The sequence below is a fragment of the Brugia malayi genome, assembly GCF_000002995.4.
Source record: "Brugia malayi strain FR3 genome assembly, contig: Bm_v4_ChrX_scaffold_001, whole genome shotgun sequence".
In the NCBI taxonomy this organism is placed as follows: domain Eukaryota; kingdom Metazoa; phylum Nematoda; class Chromadorea; order Rhabditida; family Onchocercidae; genus Brugia; species Brugia malayi.
In genome coordinates this window covers 20085200-20107048 of record NW_025062479.1, presented here as the reverse complement: position 1 = coordinate 20107048, position 21849 = coordinate 20085200, and the positions used below count along the sequence as shown (strand labels likewise).

The 21849-nt window shown below is 24.8% G+C and overlaps 1 protein-coding gene across 4 annotated transcripts in view; it reads right to left on the bottom strand.

Annotated features, from left to right (window-relative positions):
- The window catches only part of Bma-gap-2 (Uncharacterized protein), a gene marked incomplete at both ends in the record, with an annotated part of 48511 nt that overhangs the window by 17499 nt on the left and 9163 nt on the right, over window positions 1–21849 (bottom strand). For 3 of the 4 annotated variants that reach the window (XM_043075510.1, XM_043075509.1, XM_043075511.1), the window contains 5 exons: window positions 7925–8048; window positions 8461–8627; window positions 13007–13101; window positions 15406–15459; window positions 19326–19447. In XM_043075510.1, the coding sequence (XP_042931444.1) occupies window positions 7925–8048; window positions 8461–8627; window positions 13007–13101; window positions 15406–15459; window positions 19326–19447 (562 nt within the window). Of the gene's footprint in view, window positions 1–7924; window positions 8049–8460; window positions 8628–13006; window positions 13102–15405; window positions 15460–19325; window positions 19448–20294; window positions 20455–21849 lie in introns of those variants that run through there. The other variant, XM_043075512.1, reaches the window with a different exon arrangement.

Sequence of the window (21849 nt, the reverse complement as noted above, 5' to 3'; positions counted from 1 at the left end):
GAAATCCTTTCGGAACATTTCATTTCTCCTTTTTTTTTTTTTTTTTTTACCTCTAGAAATGCTTGTTCCCGCGATTTATATTTATAGAAATTCATGCTAAATAAATTACCACAGAATAAAATCTCCTTCAGAATTTACTTTCAACTTAAAATTTCAATCATATTGTTAAATCTTTATAGAATTGCCTACAATTATCAAAAGGAAAAAAATTGACTACTAAATAAGAAGTTGAAATTAGCAGAAACATTAATTGCATAAATCTCAATCGAAAATTTCATTCGATATCGATAAAATAAAGATATAAAATTTATAAGTATTACAAGTCGAAAAATTCAGATGAAAATGAAATATAGCTAATAACAATAGGGCTACCCTAATGATATGAAATGAATTGATTCGGAAAAGGACAAAGGGAAGAAAAAAAAGAGGAAAAATTCATTTTATATCACAACAATATTATTCAAAAATAATTAGACCTGCAAAAAAAAAAAAAAAAAACAAGAAATTAAAAAAAGGAAAACGAATAATTCTATATTAATTTTAATAAATGAATAAAATAAATAAATCCCACGCATGCGGAGAAAAATTAAGAAAATTAAATATTATTATTTAAAAAAGAAAAACGAAATAATTTCTTTTTGTGTTTTTCTTTATAATGTATTTTCTAATTTCCTTTTTTCTCAATCAATTCTCCAAGTTATCATCAAATTTTAAAGATAAATAAATTGGAAGTAATAATAGCAACAGTCATAATAATAAGTAAAGAAAGCGGCAGTAAAAAAAGTAAGAGAAAACGTTTTATAGGTAAGAATTATTAAGTTTAGCATAATATTGCAGAATTATCATCGAGTAAATGATAAGTAAGTAATACTTTCAAAAAGCATGAGTGGAAATTTGTTTCAAAAGAAAATGCACAATTACAATCACTATCATTATCTTAATGACAATGATAGTGAGGAAATCAGCTTAAAAACCATAATTGAGCGATTTTGTTAACATTTTCATAAGGAATAAATGTAAAGTTATCCTGAATCATTGTCGGGATCAGCAACATTACTGATACTGAGCTATTATCATTATCATTATCACCAGTAGTTATCATTGTCATTACTATTAAGAGCATAAATAGATTCCGAAATGATGGTTGAGCTGACTAACAAACATTTTCATAAAGCATAAATGAAAATCACGATGTCACCAATTATTTGTATAAATAAATTTCGAAAATCATAGTTCATAACTGACCATTACATTGACAGATTTTGCTCTTGTATCATTCGATGCAATTATTTGGTTACACTAATAATGAATTGAAAGATTTAATAAAATCGTAAATATCAGCTTTGGAATTTTCACAAATCGGTCATTTTCAAGGGTAAATATTTTAGAAATTTACAAAATTTCTACTGTTAATTTTATTAGAATGAATGGAAAAAATTTATTTAACATTGAAGATCACCAAAAAACAAGAAAAATAAATCAATATAAAATAAAATTCACAAATAATTCCCTTATCGATTAATTTACAAATAATTTCTTTATCGACAGAAAAAGAAATTTCCTACTAAATTGCTTCATCGTTATATGTTAAAATTTTTACACCTATATCAAATTTAACTTGGATGCTATTTCGATCCACCATACATTAAACATAAATGAAATAAATTCTTAAACAGAATTAAAATTTACAAAATCTATATTCCCTTCTCGTTCACCACTTGTCTAAATTAATATAATTTCTCTTGCAAGAAAAAGAAAGAATAAATTTTTTTTTTTTTTTTTGCACACACACACAAAAAAAAAAAAAATATAAACATAAAATAGTTTGAAAGACACTAAAAGTTCACACTTTATCAATCATTCCAGTCATTCAATTTAACTTTTTATCAAATCAATAAATTTAACACAACACTCTTTTTCCTTCTTTACAGAAATTACGTAACGAGCAATATTGTAGGGCAAATAAATTCGCCACATGTAATTTATTTCTATAACATTTAATGACCTTTGATGGCCTTTTCAAAATTTTTAAAAGATGAATAAGTAACGGTAATGAAATTCGCAATTATTTTATCCCTCATTTTAAATTAATTCATAGAATTAAATAAACCAAAATGTATTGGTGCTATACTTTTAGGCTTTTTTTCATTTACTTTTTTATTGTTTAATTAATTGCTCATCTTTTTCATTCCATTTATTATTAAATTTGCAAATTTATTATGCAAGGAAGAGTAAAAACTAATCGAAATAATGATTTTCACAAATCTTTTAATCTACAAAAAAAAAAAAAAAAAAAAAATTATTTCCTGATAGAGAATAGAAACATTTTCAATCAAATGTCTGAAATGTTACAAAGCTTAAAAAATCAAATGTTTTCAAGAAAAAAGACGGATGCATAAATAAATGATAATTTCCATTACGTTCATTAGTGTTTTACAGTCTAATTATGCTAATTATGCAATGGATAACATCTGTTAAACGAGCGCATCTTAAAATAACTAATTTATTTGTTAGAAGCGCTGGTGCATTCAAAAATTAATTATGTATCATTGGGATCGATCGGCCAACAATGCATACTTTTTTTTCTCACTGACTTAAAAAAGAATACAAATCTTATTATCTAATAGCAAATAAAATTAACAAAATCTATTCTAAGTTAAACTGATATTTTGAATTGAAACACGTCATTTTACCATCGAATTAAATATTTGCTAATCTGAATAGGCATACAACAAACATTATTCAATGAGGTATTTACTTATCTGAATCACTTATACATATATAAATTATTGTATTAAAAAATATTTTCATATTTATAAATATAGTTAATACAAATAAAAATTTATTTAAATATAAAAAATTTGCCATGCTATAAATTACACTTTGCAATGAATCTATGTTAGCTAATTCATTCTTGTTATTTTTTTCTTTCTTTTTTTTTTTTTTTTTACATTTAAGATACTTTTTTTCACTTCATGCTTTATCATACATTCGAAGATTTTTCTCTTTTTCAAGTTTTTTCTTACTTGCACTAAGGATATCAAAATATTTAGTAATTTGAATGCATATTGAAACACATTATTGGTGTATCATTTTAAATATTTATAAATGTATGCATGATAGTAGTAATAATAATTTTATAACAATAATTACAAGTTATAACAATAATTTTGCTTTTTTTAAAAGAATCAGTTTATATTTGTTTATTATTTAATTAATCAAAATTACCAATTAAAACTTTTCTATTATTTCAATTTCCTTTTTTTCCTTGAAAGAAGAAATGATAACCATAAATTAAAAGAAGAAAGGTATTAATTAGGAATTATAAACAAAAAATTATTTGAAAAAATAAATGTCAAATTGTCGTAAGTAAGTCGATATGTGGCTGACGAAAACAATGATAAATGAATTTTAATGATTAATTGAGACGATAAATAAAACATGCATATATATATATGCTAGTAAGTACAAGAATAAACATATTCAAATTTAATTTTGTCCAACGAGATTTTTCATTACGTTAATTTCGTTTAGATATTGCAAAATTTTCGATTTCTAAAATTATCAAAAATTGAACACATTAAAAATTAAAAATTCGTAACAAATAAATAAAAGATAGTTAGTTAAATTGTAAATTTACCCTTTATTAAAAATTGGATTTGTCGAAAAGGAACGACAAAAGTTATAGAGAAAAAAGAAAACTAATGAATAGAATTTGTTTGTAATAATTAGTAATAATGAGTAGGCAGAAAAGCAAAAAAAAAAAAAGGCAGTAAGAGGTAGAAAGCGAGAAATACACTGATAACTGATAAGCTCTATTCATGCTATTAATAAAAAAGAATGATAAAGATAAAATGAAAGGAAAATTATGAATTTCATTTTCTTTTTTCGTTTTGTTAATCTCGATAATAAATTATCCTTTAATTTTATTTAAATTAAAAAAGAAAGAAGAAAATTAAATGCATGATTAGAATATCAAAAAAAAAAAAAAAAAAGAAGCTAGAAAGACGAATTATTGAAAAGAAAGACGGCAATGCTGAGATTGAAATTTGAGAGGATGAAAGAATATAAAACAAGTTTTTCTACCAATATGTAAAATAAGCGTAGTTAAAAAAAAAAAGAAAGCAAAAAAGGAGGGAGAAAGAAATGAAATTTCAATCTACCGATGAAATTGTTGCCAAATTAATGAAATTTAAACATCACTTTTTTCTCTTACTTTTTGATCATTTGTAAAATTCACGCAATCAAAATTTTATCCCTGAAATTAATTTTAGAATATTTGAAGGATTAAAAGAATTAAGAGTAAAAATAGTCATATTTCATCTAATTTTAATGCTTATGTTAAAATGGACAAATTATCTACCCAAGAGCATCATTACTAAGAATTGACCATATATCAAAAGCTATCGGTCATTTTATAAGTCACAATTAGACCATATTGGTCATCTCATCTCGCTATAACAAACCATTGGTCACTTTACAAGCTATAACAAATCACTAGTTAATTCACGCGACATATTTATATGACAATCATAATTCTTAAAAAGATATCACGCTCTTCTAGTTGTAACTCATTTAAATTTGTTCTTTTCAATTTCATTACCATTTTCTAACCAGTTGGATTGGTAAAATTTAAAATTGGCTGATTCATTTAACTGATATTAATAAATATTACAGCATATAATCAACTATATTGGAGAAAAAAAAAAAAAGAAACTGAATTGGAGAAAAAAAAGAAACTGAATTCAAAATTTAAGAACTGAAATGTCTTATATAGGGATTTATCGAGTAATCATAGAGGTATTATTATTAATGTTAATATTATTTTCGTCCCAAAAGTATTATAAACATAAAGAACCCCTTTTAAAATCGAGTAGAAATATTTTGATTGAATATCTAGAATATATGCAGAATTTATACACACATTGATAACTTACTTAAAAATCTTAAATTATAGAGTAATAAGTGAGTTATGAAAGAAATAAACAGTAGTGAATGTATATTTATGAAAGGAAAATAAATTATAACTAATAATTTATTTCCTCTTTCGTATTATAAATCAAATTGTAAAGATTTCAGATTAAGCTATTGTATGAGTAAATCGAAAATTGATTTCGGATTAGAAGGATGACCTTTGAAGATAAGAGAAGAATAAAATATTTTCGATGCAAATTAAATTATGTATGTATATATATTATTTCACTGGTACTTTCACAACACTGTCAAACAAAATGAAATTTCATTGCGTTTGAAGGAGACATTTCGGGAGCATATATGATAATGGAGTAATAGTAGAATTTAATTAAAATCATGAAATAATTGATTAAAAATTAAATTGGATAGTGGTTTAAAAAAGGAAAAAAGCACATGTTTTACTATACACTAATATATTTTAAAGTTTTCATTTTATTTAACTAAAAAGGAAAAGAAAATTTTGTTAAAATAAAATTTCAGAGGAAATATTAGAAATCTAAATTTCGATGAATCAATTTTTAAACAAAATATTTATTTGCCAATGGAAAAATACTACAATTTACAAATTCAAAAGTGAGAAGATTATAAAAGTTAATTTTCCTTTTTGCTACATATAATTGTAATTTAGCAAAAAAAAAAAAACTCTCAATTCCATATTAAATCTTAAAATTTAAATCTTTTACACAAACACTCCTTCATTGCGCTTTCTGAAACCTTCTACTCCTCTTAAAAAATAAAAATCTGAAAATAAAATGAGTTTTTGGTCACAAATGATGCCAGATGGCAGATGTGAAGAAATGATGGAGACAAAATTGATACATTTTGAAAGATGATGAAAAGTCTGATAACAACGCACGTAATGAAAAATTGAAAGAAAAGTGACAGACTGAAATTTAAAATTTGAAAATGTTAAAAACCTAAAAGATTTCTATCAGTATCAAAAAAAGATGTTGAGTGATTTTTTTTTTTTTTTTGAGGCATAGGTGAGCAATAATTAAGAAGTGTAAAAATTTATACAACCTTGGCAGTAGAGTAAGAAGAAAAGTAAGCAATAGCATTGGAGGAGCAAATGAGAGAAGTTCTAAAAATGAAATTGAATTATTGAATTGTGGAGAGATGTGATGTGGTACCAATGATGATGCGTAAACAATCATTCTCGTAGCATCATTATCATCATCAGCCATTATTGTTGTGAACACTTTAAATGTTTGCATATGACAAAAGATGAAGAAACGGGAAATGGTTTGGTATGATAATTGTAAAGAGAGAGAGAGAGAGAGAAAGAGGTAAGAGTGGGATGGTATGGTTCATCTAATATACAGTCTAAGAAACAAACAAATAAACAACAACAATAACAAATAAAGTTATAAATACAATGACAACAACAACAACACAATGTCATTGAAATGATCGACCATTTGAGAGGGAAAACAGAAGAAGAAGGAAACTATTTGAGTGCATGGTGGTTGCGGTCACTGTGGTCAACAGTGGTCAGCACTGAATGGTTTAGTAGCCATGCAATTCGTCAATATGAAATGTTGTCTCAAACTGCATGTGAGAATGGAAAAGTATGAAAAAGAAAATATGAAGCTGTTATAAATTAGGAGAAATTTTAGAATTTTAGATTTTTGAAAATCTAAAAATCGAAATTAATATTTCGGCATAATATGGAATCTGCTGTAAGAGAAAAAATTAATTTGTAATTTCATGATCAACCCAAACGTTTTCTGTCATAAAGAGAGACAGATAAATAGAATAAGAGAGAAAAAGGTCAAGAAGAGAAGAAAGAGTTCACAAAGAAGAGATGAAATATGAAAGAGTAATAATTTGCAATATGTTAAAATACACAAAGCTATAAAAATAGCCGAAATACTTTTTAAACCACAAATTCATTCTTTCGCTATCTCTCTTTTTCTCATCTTTTCTTTCTTTCTTTGGAAACCTTAAATTGAATAGAAAATAAAATTGGATCGAAAAAAGAGGGAAATGACCTCTGAATGGCAATAAAAATTTTTTGAAAATGTGATAGTTTTTTTCCCTTTATTTCTTTTCCTCCCGCTTCCTCTCTCTCTCCCACACGATCCTTTTTTTGGAAACAGAAAAAAATAGAAGATGGATTGGTTTATCGAATGAAATGTATTAATTAAAATTGGATTTATGGTAATCAAATCTTAAAAATGAATGCTAGAATAATTTTTAAATAATTTTTTTTTTTCCAAAAAAAAATAATTTCAGTTTTTTGAGTATTAACAATATTTCGTGTGCTTTTTTTGATTTTTTAATCCAATATATTAATTTGTTTCCAGTGATTTTTGAAATTTCCGAATTGGACATAAATCTACTGCATAAGAAGCCATAATGAAATAAAATGCATTTGTAAGCGAAAAAAAAAAATTAGTTGAAGCATTAAAATATATTTGCAAAAGAAGTTATTGAATAAATTTGAAGATTTTCGGTTTAACAGAATTGATTTAAACTGAAATATTGACCATATATATAACATATTGTTGCAAACATTGATATATATATAATAGTTGCAATTGAAACATTGATAACATATTATTAATTATTTTATTATGGGTTTGCATTTTACTATCGTTCCATCATCAGTTCAAATTCCAGTTCTAGTAAGCTAAGAATGAGGAAAAATTAGAATTTTGATCTAAATAAAGACAAGGAAGGAGATATTAGAGAACAGAAGAATTTAAAGGAATTAATTAAGATTCTGAATCTTGCATAAAATTTCCGAATACATCGTTAAGCTATTATACACTTAACTATTTCTATTTCTTTTTCATTGAATAAATATTTGAAAAATCATTCAATTTCATATGTTATTAAAGTTGAAATCTTATTCCACCTAGAAATGTAGTGGTAAAGAAAAATATAATTAGAAATAGTTGAAAAAAATAACTAAACTGATAATAGAAATAGTTAAAAAAAAACCAACTTCTCAATCCATCTATTCCGCTCACGTGAATTGCGACAACTGTAATAGGTATTTTGTAATTCAAAATAGTTTGATACGTCAACAGCTGATGGATGGATGGAATGAATCTGTGCTTCTGCTCCATCTAAATTTTAATTTCTTTCAGAAAAAAGGAGAAAAGGTTCAGAATCCGAAAAAAATGATTGCTTTTAGATTTTCCTGTAATCAAATTTGTATCCCTTTTCTTTACTTTTCTTTCTTTTTCTCTCAAAAATATGAACAAAATCTGTGGTCATTTTATTTGCATATCGAAATAAGTATGATCTGAATTCTTGAAATTGAAAAAAATCAAAAAAAAAAACTGCATAATTTAACGTAAAAGTTAAAGTTAATCGGGACACTTTCAGATTTTATATTATAAAGAGAAAAAGTTGAGGAAAAAAACAAATGTAGCATTCAAATAAAAAGTCAAAATATTTACTCTATGAGTGCCAGCAAGGATTTCGGATATTTCCGAAATTGATATCATAGATGAAAAAAGAAATATGATGACAAACCTAAATCAATTGTATGTGTAGCAGACGAATAAGCTAATAAACTTTCATGTGAACGACTTGGGCGAAATGAATTTTCATCTTCTTGAGATATCGGATACGGTCGAAATGTTGAATGACGATAGGACTGAACTGGTAATCGCTCATCATTGCATGCATTTTCATCGGTGCTAAAATTTTAAAATATTTTAAATTGCAAAAATAAAAATCAAGCATTATAACTTAAAGGATATTTAAAAGGAATTATGGGAAAAAAAAAACGGTGAAGTTTTTCTTTTGTTTGTTTTTTCAAATATTCAAGCACTCGATTCATTCAAAAAAAAAAAAAAAAAACATATATAAGAAGATACCTTTCAGTATTTAAATTACTAGGAATTGTTATTTTGGCAGATTGAAATTGTTGCATATTAATTGTTGATGATGATGATAATGAACAATGACAATGATATGATAATGATGAACGATGTTTAGTGAGAAGAGATAATGACGATGAACGGATTGTTTTCCTTGTATTATAATATCCACAAATTGTATTAGAAATAAATCCCATTTCCGTTTTGGGATTTATAAATTTCAGTCTTCTATTTTGGTTTGTCACAAATATCTTAAAAAAATTTTTGAAGGAAAAAAAATCGTTTTATTAGTGTATCATTTACGAAGTAACAGAAATTTTTTTAGAAAAAAATCGGAATGAAAAATATCATAATAATTTTGAAGATCAAAAAAGATGTAAATTAGACAAAGCGCAGGTTCCGGAAACTATTTTGTGACCCAAAGAAAACAGTACTATAAAGAGCCAAAAAAGCGACTAGGAAGCTGAGGAATGGAATGAAATGGAATTTTCTGGTTTTTTCTAGATATCGGTTAATATTTAGCTAATTTGTGCTAAAATATAGCTGACAGATCATCTTAACAGTTTTATGCCAAGGATACCACTTCATGATAACCAAGGATATCGTTTCATGATGGAGACATGGTAATAGCCCGGAAAATCTTCTAAGAAACCGTTCTAGAACATAATAGAGCAGTCCGGCAAGATCTACTGGTGGGATGTGCTATTTCAAGATGGGACAAAGCCACGAAAGGTAACCAGGTGAAATGGTTTCAAGACAGGACAGTAATCCGGTTAGCCGTTTGGGAAGTACTGCTTGACCAAAGAATGAGCTAGGAGGCAGGTTAGGGAATGGAGTTCTAAGACAGGGTAGCAAACCGGAAGACTCCAGCGGAAATGTCATTTGAAAATAACGCAGTGAACTGAAAAGCTTCAATGTGAAAATAGTTCAAGATAGGATAGTAGTCCAGAAAGCTAGATAGGGAAAGCCTTTTGAAGAAGAATAGTAAACCAGCCGGGATATAACAATTTCAAGATAATATAGTGAACCGGAAAACTCCAACAGAAATATCATTTGAAGACGGGACAACAACCCAAAAGCTTCTAAAACAATCCGGAATAGAATTTGATAACAATTAAAACGAAAACAGACTTAATTAATATCATATAGGACAGTCATTCGATTGACGGCAATATATCAGCGATGAAATTGCATCTACACTGATGAACAATGATATTGTGAGCAGCGAATAATTTGAATGATCGTAAAGGGCGGGGAAAAAAGATGGGTTAAAGGTAGAGATGAAATCTTAAGAAAACATTAATGGGAATTTTAGAAGCAGGGAAAAATTAAATGGGAAAGAGGAGAAAGATGAAGAAGGAAGTAAAACGACAAATTAAGCAAAACATACAAATTTTAGTTAGATATAGTTATAATAATAGGAAGTTTGATAATGATAGTGATAAGAATGTGCAATTAAAATTGAATGCAGCTATTGAAAAGGAAGGTAAAATGACAATAGAAGTGATAATGATAAGAATTTTGAATGAAAATTTAATATATGATTAGTTCATATTATATTTATTTGGTTAATGTTAGTAGTAAATTAATAAAAATAAAAAATCACAAATATATTATAAGATATTTTGGAAATATATAATTCTTGAAATGATATAAAATTTTAAATAGAAAAAGAACAAAGAAAAGAAATGGAAAAATTTACAATTGCTAAAAAATTGCAATTACTATTTACATTTTAAATAAAATGGCTTCATCCCACTCATTGAAAAAATTGTAAATAGATTTTTTTTTTCGCAATATTTTAAAATTTAAACAAAAAAAATAATTAATTAATCATTGAGTAATAAGGAAAAATTTAACATTATTTTCTTGAAATATTGTTTAAATTTATAAATTTATATCCTTATGCATAAGGAAAGAAAATTAATTGCAGGTTAAGGAAAATGAAAATTAATTGTAAATTAATCATAAAAAAATCATAAAAAAATCGACACAATCATAAAAAATTTTACACTTTGATGCAGCTACAATTAATTAGAATGGTAGCACAAATTTTTAATAAAATTTTAAATTTTCCTTCCAATATTTACAACAAATTCTGTCCGATACAACATTTGACAATTTACTTCATCCACTCATTTTGCAAGCTGTATTCGACTAAACTTATTTTTCTCTACTTGTCACATACCGGTTATAGAAACCGGATCTGTCTTTCTGTACTTTTAATTAACTTTTAGCTACGCAAACCAAACTTTTGAAGCATTTGAAAAACATAAATTATTCCGAATCAAATAATGTTTGCCATGCAATAATTTATTCCCGTCAAAAATTAACACAAATCAATAATAGTTCGTTTTAAAGATTACTGTTCACTAAAATGAAATTATCACTTAAAGGTTATCTTGTCAACTCATAATAATAAAGACGATAATTGATAATTTTGATTTTTATTTAATCATAAATATTTATTGGTCTTTAATAATCAGTAGCAGTAATATTACAATTAATAATAATAATAATAATAACAATAATAAAATAATATTATAGTAATAATAATTAGTAATAGAAAGAACGATAATAATAACAATAATATTAATAATAATAATAACTGCTAAACTTAACAGGCTTTTCTTAATTAAGACCATTAGTTTTCACAAATTACTGTTAAATTGTAGCATAAAATTAGCAAAATGATAATTATCATAGTATTTATCACAACAATTATCAAAAAAGAGAAGAAATGAAATCATTTCAAAAAAAATAAATAAATAAAAGGAAAAGACAATGAGGAAGAAAAAATATTTGGATTCGTCGATTATTTCAATAGTAACAAAGATGAAAGGAGACAATATATTATATATTAATAGAATTGTAAAAAATTGAAAAAAAAAGGACAGGGAATGTGATAAAAATTATTAAATAGTTAATGATGCAAATGAAATTTCGTCATTAGGAAGAATAAATTAGCATTAACAAAAATAGTTAACAGATAGTTTTGTTTACAGTTTAAAAATTTTTCAAGATCTAATTTAAGTAAACAAGATAAGCTTTAAATTAAAAGCAAACAAAACATCGTCAAGCTCTTACTTAAACCAATAAATTATATTTGAAGAGGAAAGCAAAGAGAAAGAAGAGGAAAAGTTAAAAATTTTATAAAGTTCGGCTATTAGTAAATAGAAATAGCAAAAAAATTCTGAGTTAGCTAATATAAATAGCAAATGGATTGTGTGGCAATTTTAATTAAAATTATTTCACAGAAAATTTTGTGAAGCAATCATAAATTTTTATTTTTTTAATTTAAGCAATTCTAAAATATTAAATAGTCCTTTAGCAATTTGGAAATGCAGTCCTGATTTATGCATTCAAAAGTTTGCATAAATTACATTTCTAATAATATTTTAGAAAATTGATAAGGAAAACTTTAATGGATAGACATTAAAAAAAGTTAGAAATAAATAAATTAGTGCATATAAAGGAATAAAATTATTTCAAAAACGTCGCAAAAAATTTGTTTAACGATGAATATTTTCCTTCGAAAAAATGATATTGAATAATGAATTTGTTTTCATTGAACTATTTCATTAGAAAAAAAAAAGAACTGAAACGAAAGTCTGTTTTATACATTCATTTTGTAATAAATAATTTTTTGTTTATTTCAATACTAATTTGACAAATAATTCAAATAACACATTAGTAAATACTTTTAAATAGTAAAAAAAAAAAAAAAATGTTTTTGAAATTGGCAAAGTGAATGAAAAAATTATAATATTTTAAAAGTTTTGAAAAAGTTAAAAGAATAAAAATCGAAAAGTTTTATTAGTAAGAAAGTTGTTTATTCTCTTTCTTTCTGCCAAAAAATAAATTTCAATTTATGAAATAGATTTTTACCTATAAAAAAAGAAAAAATAGTTCAATAAAACATCGCAAAAAAATATTACGTATTGTTAGAAGTTAGAATTTACATGTATTCACTGATAACAATTTATCAAATAATTATGGATCACTTTGTTATGGTTAAAACAGTATGCAAAAAATATTCATCAATTAGTACATTTCTTTTTCACTTAAATTATGCCTTTTTTAAATGTTGAAAAAAAGTTTTTTAAATAATCGAATGCTTGAAAAATCAGTTGTTGCATAAATTAAAAAATAAGTTAGAAATTTTGCAAAAATTAATGAATTAATTAAAAACTTACAAATCATTTCGATTTGTTGCACGCTTTCTTTCCAATTTTGTTGCACTTTTCGTGCGGTTCAATGCATTACTTCGAAATGGCCTCGAAAAGAAATTCTAAAATAAAATTGAAATAAAGTAGTAATATATTTTTCTATTATTGTTATATGTGTAAGCGAATAAATAAAGCTGAAATTCAATAGACAACTTAAAGCTTAAAATTTATAAAAATAACAGAATGAAACTAAATTTTGATAAAATTTTTATCAAAATTTTTAAACGATTATTTTAAAATAGCAAATAAACTGTTTGATGAAACTGTCGAAATTAAGAATGTTGTAAATGATAAGTTAGAAATATTGTATTAAATACATTATGAAAAAATTATTATGCCGGATTTTCAAATCAGAATGATTGTCAACCATATTTTGGGATGAAAAAAAGTTAAATATTGATAACCGAATTTTGTTATGGCAAAGTTTAATGTTGCTAACCGCATTTTTATTAAGAAGCCTACAAGGCATACGATCATTCCCTCTTCAGAGACTTAATTAATCTTGGTTTGAAAAAGAAATATTAACTGAATGATTCAATGATTAATATATAACATTTATGTTTGGCCTTTTCATGCATTTTTCTTTTTCTGATTCAATTGATTATTCAGTCAGCTTTGATTAATTTTTTTATATTATAAAATAATTTAAAAAAGAAACCAAAGAACATGTAATTATTAATTAGAACTATCATAATATTATTAAACATTATTTTATTTCAAAACTTGCACCCTTAAAAAAGAAAGGATGGTAATTAAAAATTTTTCGAAAATTTGCGAGAAATTTTCAATGGTTAAATGCTAAAAGCAACATTTAATTAAGAAATGAAATATGTTTCCAAATGATTTTCACTGATAATTTATGCTTGGCGTAGTAAAGAAAATGCCACTATTACACAAAATTTACGATTTCAATTTGGAAAACTATTATAACGATGCAAGATTGATTCATCCACTTCAACAACTTTTCATTCGTTAAGTGATGAAATTGACATGACAATGCTATCCATCAAATCATTCCAGAAAATCTTTTCAACGATGATATTGTGTAGTGATCAGCTATATCAAAAAATAACAATTCAGATGAGAAATAAATAAACAAATAAATACATGAATAAAAAAAAGAAAGAAAGAAGAAGAGCGGATGAAATAATTTAAACTTTGTTAACCAAATCAATGCGATGCGATTTTATCATTATGGTAGTGACATTTAAAAATATGCAAGCTTTCTAATAGTCGAAATATGCAAATTTTATGATAGTCGAGTGTACAAATTTCGTATTAATTAAAAAATGCAAATTTCGCATTAGTTAAAACATGACTTCTGTATTAGCCAAAATTCACGAATTTCACATTTGCTTAAAGTATGTGAATTTCGTATTTCGAAATGTCCGATAATTTGTGGAAAAATAAAATTTTGAATCGATCAGAACATCTTCATATCATATATTCATATTAATCAAAATATTCAAATTATGCATTAATTGAAATGCGCGAACTCCAAATTAATGAAATTGTGCAAATTTTGTATTTGATATTTCTTTTAAAAATAAAAAGATGGAATATTTGTAAATAATTTTTTTTTTTTTTTTTCTACAAGTAACCATCTTTATTTTGCAGCACAAAAAATCACTTTTTTAAATTCAAAAAAAATATTTTCGTTAAAATTTTCATTTTATTCATATCAACAAGAAAAACCAAACGTGATGTGCCTTTTACTGTTTGTATCAGTGCCTATCCGATATAAATAATAATAGGAATATTGATACTATCTCACTATTTCTCTGCGCATCTTTCTATCGTTCCTTCAGTTTCATATGTATCTTTTCAAACTGTTTTTTTTTTTTTTGAAAGTGAACTTTTATTTTTTTTAAATTTCATCAAACAAGAAAAACTGTTTTGTTTTTATTCAACAAAGAAATCAAATATTGGATAATAAAATGGGCAAATTAAACAATAGAAATTTCAAAAGTTCCTAAATCGAATGTTTTTGAAAAATGAAATTATATAATAAAGCTAGTAGATAAGCAAATTTTTAATTAATTTCATTTTTTTTTTTCAGTTCATTTTCTTCAATTTCGAAAATTCGTCAATTTTGAGATTTTTTTACCAAACGATTAATCTGATAAATTATTAGTGACGAATTAGAAAACTGATTATGAACAAACTTAATAGCGAAATGGACGATGAAATTAAGCATTTATTCATACAGTCGAAATTTAAGCAATTTCTGATTAAGGCTTGGTATGAGGAGAAAAAAGTATAAAAAAATTTGAAATAATAAGCAATTTACTAAAAAAAAAAAAAATGAACATTCATAAGTATTAAGCATTTTGATTTTTATAATTTTTATTTCAAATTATACATACCGCTAGACGTTGTGGTGTTGTTGGCTCATCAACGATCGCTATACCTTGTCCTTCCTAAAAAAAAAAAGCAATGAAAAAAATTAAATTAAAACATAAGTTAAAAAAAGTTCTTTTATTTAGAAATTCACTTACTTTTCGACAAATTTATATAATTTAAAAAATAAGCAAATAAGCACTCCAAAACTATTTAATATTCTATCACAATTTGCTTCTTTATTCGAATTATTACTACTATGCAATTTTGAATAACTCTATTTTGATTAAGTAAGATAGTATTTGTAATTTCTTTTCCCTCTTTATTTGCTAAATCAATTCATTAAAAAAATTATTTAATAAAGAATATAAGTTTACTGTCGAAATAAGATGATAAATATAAAGAAATTTAAAATTGATAAATTTGATTTAAATGATAAACTAAAGTTTAGAACAATCCATACATAAGACATTTGACAGACAAAAGTCATAGTAAAAAAAAGATGATCAAATAAGTGAAAACTTAAGCAAAAATTAGTTCTCTTATTACTTATTCATTCGATTATATCAATGATTAAATTGTAATTAATTAATAATTGATCAATTTTTTATTATCTAATTTTCATAAACTTACTGAAAGCAAAAGTGGTAGCTTAATTCCTGCAATGGTTGAACTTCGATGAAGCATCTCTTTTTTTCCTTTTTTTTTTCCAAAATGAATGGATGATAAAATTTTCCTTTTTTATTTCCGCTTCTTTCTTTATTTTATTTTTTTTTTTTTTGCACTCTTTTTTCCTTCCACTGATCATAAAAATTTTAAATAAAATTAAAAATTTTTCATAAAGTATATATGCGTACGCATATATACTTTATGAAATTAAAAAAAAAAAAAAAAAAAAAAAACGATGAAAATACGAAATGGCAATAGTTGGAGAGGAATGCACGAACAAATTTTGTAAGAAACTAACTGATCAGAAGAAAAAAGCACCTCCTTCTTGCAAAATTGCAAAAACTGCTTTTTTCTTTCTTTTTCTTTTTGCAAAACCACTTGCTTTTCTTTTTTTTTTACAAATTAATTTTTCCTCCCTGCTATGTCAATTATGTTACTTATTGCTTACTACTATTCGTTGCATACTAACTAAACTAACAAACTAATTAACTAATTAACTAAATAACTAACTAACCAGTTAACCAAAATAACCAACTAACTAACATACTAGTTAACTAAACAAACCAAATTAAACTAAACTAGACTATCTACCACTACTACTACCACTGCTGTTATTATTACTACTCCAACTTGTTGTGTTGTTATAAGCAACAGAAGAGTGTGAAGGAAATTTGATTGTGAAAGAAATTTGATTTAGAAACAATACTAATACTAATAATATTATTAGTGCATTAAATTTAAGCTTTCTAATGTAAATTAATGTTAATCAATTAGTGAATGAATAAATGAAATATTACGATTAGATTACATTTGATGAAATAAAAACTTTAAGTGTAATACGCAAAATATATTTAAATTTCACTCCTTCTCATTCTTATTTACAAAATATTTATTGTTTATCCTTTCTCTATCAATCATCATTTCATATTTTTAAAATTTACTAATCCTTTAAATATTGCAAAAAAAAAAAAAAATAACACAGAGACGGAAGAAAAACAACAAATATGAATTTTTTCATTTGCTTATCTTTTTTTTTTTGCTTTCTATTTTAATGCAATAGAAATGCATTGAAAGTATTTTTAAAATATTATAACTAAATGCAAAAACTAAAAAAGCAATTTCTTTTTGTGAAATTGAAAGTTTAAAAATTTCACAAACAATATTTCGTTTTGACAAGTATTTGTAACAAAAAAATGAAGTATTTTTCTTTGAAATACTACAAATTATAATAAGGATATTTCAATAAAATAAAAAACACACAATGTAAACAAAAAGAAGCAAACAAATAAATCAAGAAGTAAACATAAGAAAATAGCAAAATAACAAATGAACAAGTAAATAAACAAAAGATTTTTTATCATCAAACGAAAAGTAAGTTATAGATGCTAAATAGCTTTCATTTTATATTTATTATCACTGCATTGATTGAAAATCGATTGATGCTAAAATAACTTGTCAGTTGATCCAATTTCAATATATTACTTTCATAATAAAAGCATTAGAGCTAGCAAATCTTAAGTTTTCTTCGTCGACTGATCACTTTTTTTGGTCAGTGATGCTGAACTATTTTTTGGTCATTTTCTTGTTTTTTCAAAATGGCTAAATCTTTTTGCTGAATTTATATTTTTATTCAACATTTCTAATTTAGTCAACAAGTTTACATTTCAAACTTCTATGCTCCACAAATACCGCATGCACTTTTTAATTAGGTCTAATTTTTTTCCCTTTTAAATCAGTTTTTTTTTTTTTTTCATTCCTATAGATAGAGGAAGAAATTAGGTAAGAATAGGTAAAAAAAGAGAAGAAAAGGAACTTATTAACTTAATAAATAACTCAACAAACAAGAGAATGAAAAGAAATTGATAAATTATTGAAAACAAAAAGGGAGAAATTATAGCTTCAAAAAATACTTTTGAAAAAAAGCATGCAAAAAATCATCTAATTTCGTTGCAATTCTAGCTTTATTTCCTTTAATTTCCAATCATTAAACAGAAGAAAAATTTAGAAGTACATAATCTCAGTTAGATCCATTATTATTAAATTCTTATTTTTTTCGTCTTTCTTAAATTAAAGGAATTTCTGTGAATTATTATATTCGAACTTGAAAATATTACAAACGCATTTTATTAGCATTTTTTTTTTTTTTTTGTGAATTAAGAGAAAAGAACAAAGGCGGTAATTATTTTCTTCAAATATCTGCGATCAAAGAATGGCTGGAAAGAATTAATTTTTTGCTTGTCGCACAATCTTACACGTTGACATAATTTTAATTTTACTAAGGAAAAAGGAGAGATAAAAAAAAAAAAAAACGAAAATCGAAGATGATATCGTCTATATCATTATTATTGAATTTTTTAAATAATTTATTAATTTTCTTTCTGTTTTTCCTTTTTTCAAATATTTAAAACTAAAATTTCATTTTTTTTTATTCTAATTTTATTTGCAAATTAAAAATTACTATCAGAAAAGAAAAAAAAATTATAATCAATCATTTTCTCCATTAGATTTCCACTATCGATTTTCTTTCCTGCTATTTTACTACTCATTCCTTCATCAATCTCTCGTATTCCTTTCATTCACTTTCGACACTTCCCATCCTTTCCTAACTTTTTTATCATTTATAAAAGCATCAACGAAGAAGAAAAAATTTTTTTTAAATTAATCATTGAATGAGTAAATACAGAATTGTCGTATTGACAAACCACATGGCAAAGGAAAAGAAAAGTGCGATTAAAGCGGTTTCCACCAAACAATCGAAAGATATCAAAATAGCAGTTCTCCCTTTTCACGAGACGAATCAGTCCCGGGAAACGATGGGCGGTGTGTATAAAAAGGGTAGCAACGTAATGAACATAAGCTGATCACTTACACTATCAATTACCGTAATTGACAGAAATGGCTACAGTACATCAATTATTTACAAGCTTGTTACAGTAGTATAATTATTTGTGCTGCTACAGTAATGTTAATCATCCATATTGCCAAGTAATATTAATTAATATATATGCATTATATATGCACACCAAGTATATACGCATTATTGTGTTTTGTAATATATAAGTGACACATCATAATGAAGTATAACATAATTAAAAAAGATTTGACAATATTGTGTTATCAAAGTTTTTTATGTTTTAATTCTGATTAAACTATTATTTCTTAACTATATATAGCAAAATGGCAAGCTTTCTTACTTTGCATATTCATATTTATCATCTGTTAATTAATTAGTCATTTTCCAATAAACCAAGCTAATTTACACAATAAAACGGCAAACCTGATAAACGGTACCATTACGGGCAATTGTCGGTAGATTACGAGAGATACCGCTATTCCCACGCTCTGTTCCATTATTTTGCCAGGCATGACGATCTAATGATATTTGTTCGAAACATGTCTCTAAAATAAGGACAAGTGAAAATATTCAATTGGCAATGAAATAAAAATATAATTTAAAATTAAATTTTTAAATCATATTTTAAATCTTACCAGCCTGATGTCATTGTTGCTTGTGTAAATTTATTAAACTTAGCAAAAAATTGATAGAAATTTTAAAGAACAATGATATTTTTGAAATTTCATGTATCGCAATTAAATATGAATAAAAATTTTATGATTTCATTTGACAAATGATAATAAATAAAAAGTAATCGTATTGAAATTACTTTAATTAAAATTTCATTTCGAATACAATAATTTGGTGTAATTTTTTGTAACTTCCATATTGCATTTTCGATTATGAATCATTTTTAGTGGAATGCAAATTAAATTTATCATAACTTTTTTTTTTTAATTTTTTATCATAAATAACACACTCATTCGAATTAAATAATTAAAATATTCACTGCAGATTTGAAACATCATTTGAAAAATGATTTGAAAAGAAATTGACTGTCTTGAAATTTTATAAGCAGTTTTTAGAATAAATTTATTCATCTAGTTAAAATTTCAGCAATGTTTTTCATACCTTCAACTTAATTCATTACCAAAATCATTAATTAATGAATAATAAAAATTATTTCATTCAAAAATTAGTAATTTTCTAGAAAAGAGTAAAAAAAAAAGGAATGATTACATGAAATCATTCATAATGTTTAAGACAAAATGAAATAATACGAAATTTGGGAAAATAATAGACAAATTCTACTTGGTTCGAAAATTTTCCAGTTATGTTGATGAATAATCTTAAAAATTTGAATAATCAATTTAAAATTTCAAGTGTTCTTCAAAGATTCAAAAAATTTACCCTCACTGTAAATATTTGTTTCTTCTGGAATAGTATCTAAAAAATTTTGGTTGAAAATCCATGAGTTAAATCCATACGAGTTTAAGATAGCAGTATAAGTAGGAGTAGTACTAGTGATAGTAGTAGTGGTGTTGACAGTGGCGACAATGATAGTAGCCATTGCTTTTGCTATTTAAAATAAAAAATTTTTGAAAATTTTATTTTTAACATATTGTTGAAGTAATTGTCTAATTAATTGTAAATATGTATTAAAAAAGTAAAGAGTTATCGAAAAACATAATCGAAATGACATAAGAATGATAAGTTTAATTAGTTGTAACTACTTAATCCATCGAAATTCATATTCTTTTTCCTTTCTTCCTCGCAATTAAAAAAGTCAAAATTTTATTTTTTTTCTGTTAATTGAAAAATAGAATGAAAAGATATTTTTGCATAAAATATTTGTTTATTTTTTTGGGTTTGAATTTTTATAAGTAACAAAAAACGATGTCATTTCGAGAGGTAAAATTTTTCTTAATAAGATAGGAAAGTAAGTTTTTGGTGATAAGGAAAAGCTAATGATAACTAATTGGAGATTATATATTATCAGTCTTATTGTCTGACATTTTCTTCCGGTTTTTTTGTTTTATATTAAACTGGTAAACCAAGTCTTTGGGTTGTTAACCATAAGTAAAGGAAAAGGTATCGCGAGTTTTCAATGATTATTGATTTACTTGACAGATCAAAGCCAAATAATGACAAAAACAAAGAAGTAGGTGATACAGGTAATATCAAGAATGAAATGTATCATCTAGAAGGGACATAACTGTCCCCAACAACCATATTACTACTACTGCTGCTCGGTTGTAGGTGACGCAGTACTCTAAATGACCATAATAATGCTATTACCAATGTCATTACTGTTACCATTACTAATACTAACATTGCTACAACAACAATTATTACTACTACTCCTACAACAACAACTATTACTACTACTGCTACAACAACAACTATTACTACTACTGCTACAACAACAACTATTACTACTACTGCTACAACAACAATTATTACTAATAATGCTACAACAACAATTATTACTACTAATGCTACAACAACAACTATTACTACTACTGCTACAACAATAAGAGCTACCACTGTTACTACTACTAATTTAAAGGCATGCATGCAATAAATCCGAAAAAATCATTTCATTCTACTACACTAATTAATAATTTGTTCCAAAGAAAAATTTTTGAAAAAAGTCATAAAGTGTGAATTTTTCCTTAACGTTTCGAATGCTTCAAAGTTAATTGATCACAAATTAATTAATCACGATGTAATAGCAGAGAGAAAGAATAGTAACAATAATAATAATAATAATTATTATTATTATTATTATATGATAAAGTAATAAAGGAATAATTTATTCAAATATTTAATTGATTTGAATAAAGAATAGTTATTCTTTAATCAGTATTTTTAAAGCAAAATGAAGAAATAGTTAATTTTCCATAAATGAATAATTTGATGATCTACTGAATAATTTAAAACTTATCACATGATAAAACTAAAA